The sequence below is a fragment of the Myxine glutinosa genome, unplaced genomic scaffold (assembly GCF_964187855.1).
Source record: "Myxine glutinosa unplaced genomic scaffold, kmMyxGlut1.1 SCAFFOLD_319, whole genome shotgun sequence".
Taxonomy (NCBI): domain Eukaryota; kingdom Metazoa; phylum Chordata; class Myxini; order Myxiniformes; family Myxinidae; genus Myxine; species Myxine glutinosa.
This window is the reverse complement of record NW_027616438.1, coordinates 126,680-136,636: the sequence shown is the minus strand read 5'-3', so window position 1 is coordinate 136,636 and position 9,957 is coordinate 126,680. Positions and strand designations below refer to the sequence as shown.

Sequence of the window (9,957 nt, the reverse complement as noted above, 5' to 3'; positions counted from 1 at the left end):
AATGTATATGTTGAAAACCAAAAAGGTTTTGATACTCTGTCGGAATTTTTCTGATAAATAAATATGAGTTATTGTCTCAAATGTAAAAAGAAAACTAAATCTAAAAATATCTCTTATGTTAAAGCTAAAAATAATAGAGTTTATCAAAAAGGAATATGTCAAGTATGTGGCTCTAAAAAGTGCCAATTCATCTCTCCTAAAAGAGGAGGAGACATACAAAAGTTTCTGTCAGGAAGTAAATTTACAACAACTGGAATTCCAGGGGAATTACACCTTCCAGGGTATTCTTTCTGTGGTCCAGGAACAAACTTGGATAAAAGATTAGATGAGGCTGACAATCCTAAACCTTGGTCTAAACCTACAAATAGGGTTGACGAAGTGTGTATGAAGCATGATATTGCTTATGGGAAAACCACTACGTTGACTGAAAAACATAAAGCCGACAGCGAAATGTTGTATAATTTGTCTTTGATACAAAATCCAACGTTGAGAGAGAAAGTTGATAGGTTTATTGTGAGAAATTTGATAAATGCTAAATTGAAACTTGGTCTTGGTTATTCCTCAAAAAACTATTAGGCTCTAATGATGCCATCAAGACTGAGGAGCTTTTGGCTGAAGAATTACACAAACCTATAATCACAAAGTTTAAAAGAAGGAAGGTTTATTCTAAATACACTGACCACATATGGTCCGCTGATTTAATTGAATTGAATAATGACAGGGGATACAGGTATGCTTTAACCGTTATTGATTTGAGGAGTAGATTTGCCTGGGTTGTCCCTTTAAAAAATAAAAGGGGTGATACTTTAATGTTAGCCTTTAAGCTAATATTTGATCGGGATAAAAGGAAACCAAAGAAGTTATGGACTGATGAGGGAACAGAGTTCTATAACAAAATATTCATGAAATTTCTTAAGGGGAAGGGTATTAAATTATACAGCACCTTTAATGAAGGAAAGGCAGTTGTTATTGAGCGTTTTAATCGTACTTTAAAAGAGAAATTATATAAAAAATTCACACAACTCGGTTCTCAAAAATGGGTGTATTTAATTCAGGATATTGTAGATAATTACAATAATACAGTTCATTCATCAACACAATCAAAACCATCAGAAACATTTACAAAATTAGAATATGAAAAGGAGATTAATTTGAGAAAGCCCAAGTTTAAAGTTGGTGATATTGTAAGAATATACAAATGGAAAAGTCATTTTGAGAAACGTTATACACAAAAATGGACTCGTGAATTATTTAAAATCATTGATGTAATGGATACAGTCCCTTGGACCTACAAATTATATGATTTAAATGGAGAAGAAATCTTGGGTTCATTTTACTCACAAGAATTACAAAAAACACAAGTAAGCAGAAATACCCTTGAAAATAATAAATAAATAAATAAAATGTAATGGGGATACGTTTTTAAATCTGTGAACCCCAAACACAGAATCCCACAACTTTTTAGTTGGGGCTTAACTTTTGTGTGTGTATAATGGGGATACGTTTTTAAATCTGTGAACCCCAAACACAGAATCCCACAACTTTTTAGTTGGGGCTTAACTTTTGTGTGTGTATAATGGGGATACGTTTTTAAATCTGTGAACCCCAAACACAGAATCCCACAACTTTTTAGTTGGGGCTTAACTTTTGTGTGTGTATAATGGGGATACGTTTTTTAATCTGTGAACCCCAAACACAGAATCCCACAACTTTTTAGTTGGGGCTTAACTTTTGTGTGTGTATAATGGGGATACGTTTTTAAATCTGTGAACCCCAAACACAGAATCCCACAACTTTTTAGTTGGGGCTTAACTTTTGTGTGTGTATAATGGGGATACGTTTTTAAATCTGTGAACCCCAAACACAGAATCCCACAACTTTTTAGTTGGGGCTTAACTTTTGTGTGTGTGTGTATGTGCGAGTGAGTCATAATAATATACAAACCCTAACCCAACCCAAGCCCTAACCCAACCCCATCCCTAACCCAAACCCATCCCTAACCCAACCCATCCCTAACCCAACCCCATCCCTAACCCAACCCCATCCCTAACCCAACCCCATCCCTAACCCAACCCCATCCCTAACCCAACCCCATCCCTAACCCAACCCCAACCCTAACCCAACCCCATCCCTAACCCAACCCCATCCCTAACCCAACCCATCCCTAACCCTCACATTCAAAATCCCAACCCTAACCCAATCCCATCCCTAACCCAACCCCAACCCTAACCCTCACATTCAAAATCCCAACCCTAACCCAACCCATCCCTAACCCAACCCCATCCCTAACCCAACCCCATCCCTAACCCAACCCCAACCCTAACCCTCACATTCAAAATCCCAACCCTAACCCAACCCCATCCCTAACCCTCACATTCAAAATCCCACCCAAACCCTAACATAATCTTTCTTTTCTTCTTTTTTAAATACGTATTTCTTTTTTTTTTTTTTCCTCTTCCTCCAATTCTGTCTTTCAAGGCTTTTAAGTTTGAAGAAGTAGAAATGGGAAGAAAGAATTTTCCAGCATTTTCTTCCTCGAACTTTCTTGATATTGCTTAAATCAAGCGTCATTAAATAAAGAACATTGTTCATTGCTTTAGAATCCAAAGAGTCTCCAAGAGGAACCCCACAGGTAGAGTCTCCAAAATAAAACCAACTTTCCAAGTTCCCAAGGTATAACCACATTCCTGTTGAGCCTCCAAGATAGGTATCACATTCCGAGTCATCAAAACAAAACCCCCATTCCGAGTCTCCAAAAATATAACCATCTTTCCAAGTCCCCAAGGTAAAACCACAATTTTCAGAAATATTGGGGGTTTCCGTGATAAGTCTCACATAGTATAACTGCGGACCATCAGGGAAAACTTCCCTTTCCCAATTTTTTAGGGTTTCTATGATGTGTCTCACATAGTATAACTGCGGACCATCAGGGAGAATTCCCATTTCACAATTTTTTAGGGTTTCTATGATGTGTCTCACATAGTATAACTGCGGACCATCAGGGAGAACTCTCCTTGCCCAATTTTTTAGGGTTTCTATGATGTGTCTCACATAGTATAACTGCGGACCATCAGGGAGAACTCTCCTTGCCCAATTTTTTAGGGTTTCTATGATGTGTCTCACATAGTATAACTGCGGACCATCAGGGAGAACTCTCCTTGCCCAATTTTTTAGGGTTTCTATGATGTGTCTCACATAGTATAACTGCGGACCATCAGGGAGAACTCTCCTTTCCCAATTTTCAGAAATTTGTGGGTCTCCAATGTATGACTTGTATTCTGGCTCATCAAGGTAGAACTTGTTCAGTGGGTTTTGTTTTGATAACTCACAACAAGTATCATCATGGTAAAACTCTTTTTCAGGATTTTGTGGATCTCCAAGGTATAACTCTTTGGCTGGGTCATCAAGGTAGAACTCGTTCTGGGGGTCTTGGTTGTTCAAAATGTCTTCAAACAAAAAAATAACTTCATCCCAAGTTGTGTTAAAAGCAGAATTTTCATTTCGTATCTCAGATACAATTTCCTGTGAAAGAAAATAACAATGTATTAATTTAATACAATATTTTTTATTTGTATAAATCAAGCTCTATGAATATTAAAATAAACTTTGTTAACTCTTACACGAGTCTCATCTTAAAAAAAAAAATTAAATAAATAAATAAATAAATAAACAAACTTACCTCCATTGATAAGAGGTTCGAGTCCAGTTCATCAATCTGAAGGTTGAGTTCTACACAGGTAGTAGGACTCCATGGAATAGCAAAGTTATCCCATTCCATTTCGGCATAGTAGTCCATTCTCAAGTGAAGCAGAAAGCGTGTTTGAAAAAGCCTGTGGTCGGTGCCTTTTATAAGGACTGGGTGTGTCTTCCTGTGGAAATTCCCTGGGCGTGTCTTAACTGGAAATGATGTGATGGAAATTCCCTGAAAATGATGTAATGTATTACCTGGAAATGATACAATGCTGAAGAGTTTATAAAGTGGGTGGGACTTAGCAAAAGTGGGAGGAGCTTAGCAAAAGTGGGCGGGGCTTAGTAAAAAGTGGGCGTGGCTTAACAAAAAGTGGGCAGGGCTTAGTAAAAAATGGGCGTGGTTTACCAAAAAGTGGGCGGAGCTTACCAAAAAATGGTATGTGGCACTGGAGGCGCTCAAGCAAGAACATTGAGGGAGGTTTACCATTTTATCTTAGCTCAGTTAAAATATCTTAATAAAGAACCAAACTCAAACATATTTTTTGTTAATATATTAGATGGTGAAGAGAGTTGTAGGAGAATTAAATTATTTCCCACGCATAAACAAATATTTGTAGGGTCGTTGTTTGAGTGGGTTATATTCACCAGATGATATTAAGAGTAAAAGGTTAAAAGGTCCATGAGGTCAGAAGGATCACAGGTGTTTAAGTGGTCTAATGAATAAGGATAACATGTCAAAAGGTTAGAAGGTTCGTAAAGAACAGGGTGAGAGAAATATAGGTGTTTAGGGGCAATGAGGGAGGGAAAGAATTAATATGGAAGTGAATGGGTCAATGTTTGAGTGGGCCAAAGATTAATCTGCCAGATGATATGTAGAAGAAGGATGATAGGTCTATAAGAGAAAACAAATATTTGTAGTGTTTGAGTGGTCTAATGAACAACATTAAGGATAGGTACTACAGACAAAAGGTTCATAAAGATGAGGGTGGGAGAAATAGAGGTGTTTATGATTTTTGAAAAAGACAAGGGGGTAAATGACATTAGATAGGGATTTCCCATGTTAAACGGAGGTGTCCCAGAAGCAACATTATTACACTACTAATACAAGTGCAAAAGTGGTTTCCTGCACCAACACAAGTGTAAAAGTGGTTTTTCAACACTAACACAACTGCGAAAAGTGGTTTTTCAACACTAACACAAGTGCGAAAAGTGTTTTTTCCACACTAATAGAAGTGCAAAAGTGGTTTCCTGCACCAACACAGGTGCAAAAAGTGGTTTTTCAACACAAACACAAGTGCGAAAAGTGGTTTTTCAACACTAACACAAGTGCGAAAAATGGTTTTTCAACACTAACACAAGTGCCAAAAGTGATTTTTCCACACTAATACAAGTGCGAAAAGTGGTTTCCTGCACCAACACAAGTGCGAAAAGTGGTTTTTCAACACTAACACAAGTGCGAAAAGTGGTTTTTCAACACTATCACAAGTGCGAAAAGTGGTTTTTCCACACTAATACAAGTGCAAAAGTGGTTTCCTGCACCAACACAAGTGCAAAAGTGGTTTTTCAACACTAACACAAGTGCGAAAAGTGGTTTTTCAACACTATCACAAGTGCGAAAAGTGGTTTTTCCACACTAATACAAGTGCGAAAAGTGGTTTTTCAACACTAACACAAGTGCGAAAAGTGGTTTTTCCACACTAATACAAGTGCAAAATTGGTTTCCTGCACCAACACAAGTGCGAAAAGTGGTTTTTCAACACTAACACAAGTGCGAAAAGTGGTTTTTCAACACTAACACAAGTGCGAAAAGTGGTTTTTCAACACTAACACAAGTGCGAAAAGTGGTTTTTCAACACTAACACAAGTGCGAAAAGTGGTTTTTCAACACTATCACAAGTGCAAAAAGTGTTTGTTCCACACTAATACAAGTGCAAAAGTGGTTTCCTGCACCAACACAAGTGTGAAAAGTGGTTTTTCAACACTAACACAAGTGCAAAAAGTGGTTTTTCAACACTATCACAAGTGCAAAAAGTGTTTTTTCCACACTACTACAAGTGCAAAAGTGGTTTCCTGCACCAACACAAGTACGAAAAGTGGTTTTTCAACACTAACACAAGTGCGAAAGTGGTTTTTCAACACTAACACAAGTGTGAAAAGTGGTTTTTCAACACTAACACAAGTGCGAAAAGTGGTTTTTCAACACTATCACAAGTGCAAAAAGTGTTTTTTCCACACTAATACAAGTGCAAAAGTGGTTTCCTGCACCAACACAAGTGCGAAAAGTGGTTTTTCAACACTAACACAAGTGCGAAAAGTGATTTTTCAACACTATCACAAGTGCAAAAAGTGTTTTTCCACACTAATACAAGTGCAAAAGTGGTTTCCTGCACCAATACAAGTGCGAAAGGTGGTTTTTCAACACTAACAGAAGTGCGAAAAGTGGTTTTTCAACACTATCACAAGTGCAAAAAGTGGTTTTTCCACACTAATACAAGTGCAAAAGTGGTTTCCTGCACCAACACAAGTGCGAAAAGTGGTTTTTCAACACTAACACAAGTGCAAAAAGTGGTTTTTCCACACTAATACAAGTGCAAAAGTGGTTTCCTGCACCAACACATGTGCGAAAAGTGGTTTTTCAACACCAACACAAGTGCGAAAAGTGGTTTTTCAACACTAACACAAGTGCGAAAAGTGGTTTTTCCACACTAATACAAGTGCAAAAGTGGTTTCCTGCACCAACACAAGTGCGAAAAGTGGTTTTTCAACACTAACACAAGTGCAAAAAGTGTTTTTTCAACACTAACACAAGTGCGAAAAGTGGTTTTTCCACACTAATACAAGTGCAAAAGTGGTTTCCTGCACCAACACAAGTGCGAAAAGTGGTTTTTCAACACTAACACAAGTGCGAAAAGTGGTTTTTCAACACTAACACAAGTGCGAAAAGTGGTTTTTCAACACTATCACAAGTGCAAAAAGTGTTTGTTCCACACTAATACAAGTGCAAAAGTGGTTTCCTGCACCAACACAAGTGTGAAAAGTGGTTTTTCAACACTAACACAAGTGCAAAAAGTGGTTTTTCAACACTATCACAAGTGCAAAAAGTGTTTTTTCCACACTAATACAAGTGCAAAAGTGGTTTCCTGCACCAACACAAGTACGAAAAGTGGTTTTTCAACACTAACACAAGTGCGAATGTGGTTTTTCAACACTAACACAAGTGTGAAAAGTGGTTTTTCAACACTATCACAAGTGCGAAAAGTGGTTTTTCAACACTAACACAAGTGCGAAAAGTGGTTTTTCCACACTAGTACAAGTGCAAAAGTGGTTTCCTGCACCAACACAAGTGCGAAAAGTGGTTTTTCAACACTAACACAAGTGCGAAAAGTGGTTTTTCAACACTAACACAAGTGCGAAAAGTGGTTTTTCCACACCAATACAAGTGCGAAAAGTGGTTTTTCAACACTAACACAAGTGCAAAAAGTGGTTTTTCCACACTAATACAAGTGCAAAATTGGTTTCCTGCACCAACACAAGTGCGAAAAGTGGTTTTTCAACACTAACACAAGTGCGAAAAGTGGTTTTTCAACACTAACACAAGTGCGAAAAGTGGTTTTTCAACACTAACACAAGTGCGAAAAGTGGTTTTTCAACACTATCACAAGTGCAAAAAGTGTTTTTTCCACACTAATACAAGTGCAAAAGTGTTTTCCTGCACCAACACAAGTGTGAAAAGTGGTTTTTCAACACTAACACAAGTGCGAAAAGTGGTTTTTCAACACTAACACAAGTGCAAAAAGTGGTTTTTCAACACTATCACAAGTGCAAAAAGTGTTTTTTCAACACTAATACAAGTGCAATAGTGGTTTCCTGCACCAACACAAGTGCGAAAAGTGGTTTTTCAACACTAACACAAGTGCGAAAAGTGGTTTTTCAACACTAACGCAAGTGCGAAAAGTGGTTTTTCAACACTATCACAAGTGCAAAAAGTGTTTTTTCCACACTAATACAAGTGCAAAAGTGGTTTCCTGCACCAACACAAGTGCAAAAAGTGGTTTTTCAACACTAACACAAGTGCGAAAAGTGGTTTTTCAACACTAACACAAGTGCGAAAAATGGTTTTTACACACTAATACAAGTGCAAAAGTGGTTTCCTGCACCAACACAAGTGCAAAAAGTGGTTTTTCAACACTAACACAAGTGCGAAAAGTGGTTTTTCAACACTATCACAAGTACAAAAAGTGTTTTTTCCACACTAATACAAGTGCAAAAGTGGTTTCCTGCACCAACACAAGTGCGAAAAGTGGTTTTTCAACACTAACACAAGTGCGAAAAGTGGTTTTTCAACACTATCACAAGTGCAAAAAGTGTTTTTTCCACATTAATACAAGTGCAAAAGGGGTTTCCTGCACCAACACAAGTGCGAAAAGTGGTTTTTCAACACTAACACAAGTGCGAAAAGTGATTTTTCAACACTAACACAAGTGCGAAAAGTGGTTTTTCCACACTAATACAAGTGCAAAAGTGGTTTCCTGCACCAACACAAGTGCGAAAAGTGGTTTTTCAACACTAACACAAGTGCAAAAAGTGTTTTTTCAACACTAACACAAGTGCGAAAAGTGGTTTTTCCACACTAATACAAGTGCAAAAGTGGTTTCCTGCACCAACACAAGTGCGAAAAGTGGTTTTTCAACACTAACACAAGTGCGAAAAGTGGTTTTTCAACACTAACACAAGTGCGAAAAGTGGTTTTTCAACACTATCACAAGTGCAAAAAGTGTTTGTTCCACACTAATACAAGTGCAAAAGTGGTTTCCTGCACCAACACAAGTGTGAAAAGTGGTTTTTCAACACTAACACAAGTGCAAAAAGTGGTTTTTCAACACTATCACAAGTGCAAAAAGTGTTTTTTCCACACTAATACAAGTGCAAAAGTGGTTTCCTGCACCAACACAAGTACGAAAAGTGGTTTTTCAACACTAACACAAGTGCGAAAGTGGTTTTTCAACACTAACACAAGTGTGAAAAGTGGTTTTTCAACACTATCACAAGTGCGAAAAGTGGTTTTTCAACACTAACACAAGTGCGAAAAGTGGTTTTTCCACACTAGTACAAGTGCAAAAGTGGTTTCCTGCACCAACACAAGTGCGAAAAGTGGTTTTTCAACACTAACACAAGTGCGAAAAGTGGTTTTTCAACACTAACACAAGTGCGAAAAGTGGTTTTTCCACACCAATACAAGTGCGAAAAGTGGTTTTTCAACACTAACACAAGTGCAAAAAGTGGTTTTTCCACACTAATACAAGTGCAAAATTGGTTTCCTGCACCAACACAAGTGCGAAAAGTGGTTTTTCAACACTAACACAAGTGCGAAAAGTGCTTTTTCAACACTAACACAAGTGCGAAAAGTGGTTTTTCAACACTAACACAAGTGCGAAAAGTGGTTTTTCAACACTAACACAAGTGCGAAAAGTGGTTTTTCAACACTTTCACAAGTGCAAAAAGTGTTTTTTCAACACTAATACAAGTGCAAATGTGGTTTCCTGCACCAACACAAGTGCGAAAAGTAGTTTTTCAACACTATCACAAGTGCGAAAAGTGGTTTTTCCACACTAATATAAGTGCAAAAGTGGTTTCCTGCACCAACACAAGTGCGAAAAGTGGTTTTTCAACACTAACACAAGTGCGAAAAGTGGTTTTTCAACACTAACACAAGTGCGAAAAGTGGTTTTTCCACACTAATACAAGTGCAAAAGTGGTTTCCTGCACCAACACAAGTGCGAAAAGTGGTTTTTCAACACTAACACAAGTGTGAAAAGTGATTTTTCAACACTATCACAAGTGCAAAAAGTGTTTTTCCACACTAATACAAGTGCAAAAGTGGTTTCCTGCACCAATACAAGTGCGAAAGGTGGTTTTTCAACACTAACAGAAGTGCGAAAAGTGGTTTTTCAACACTATCACAAGTGCAAAAAGTGGTTTTTCCACACTAATACAAGTGCAAAAGTGGTTTCCTGCACCAACACAAGTGCGAAAAGTGGTTTTTCAACACTATCACAAGTGCAAAAAGTGTTTTTCCACACTAATACAAGTGCAAATGTGGTTTCCTGCACCAATACAAGTGCGAAAGGTGGTTTTTCAACACTAACAGAAGTGCGAAAAGTGGTTTTTCAACACTAACACAAGTGCGAAAAGTGGTTTTTCAACACTAACACAAGTGCAAAAAGTGGTTTTTCAACACTAACACAAGTGCGGAAAGTGGTTTTTCAA

General features: G+C 37.7%; 1 protein-coding gene across 1 annotated transcript; it reads right to left on the bottom strand.

Annotated features, from left to right (window-relative positions):
• Window positions 1-2,376: 2,376 nt before the first annotated feature.
• On the bottom strand, window positions 2,377-3,897 carry LOC144888961 (uncharacterized; the record flags this gene model as incomplete). Its single annotated transcript, XM_078768742.1, has 2 exons — window positions 2,377-3,522; window positions 3,680-3,897. Coding segments are annotated over 2 exons (1,364 nt in total), but the record flags the coding sequence as incomplete, so codon positions are not given.
• Window positions 3,898-9,957: the final 6,060 nt, after the last annotated feature.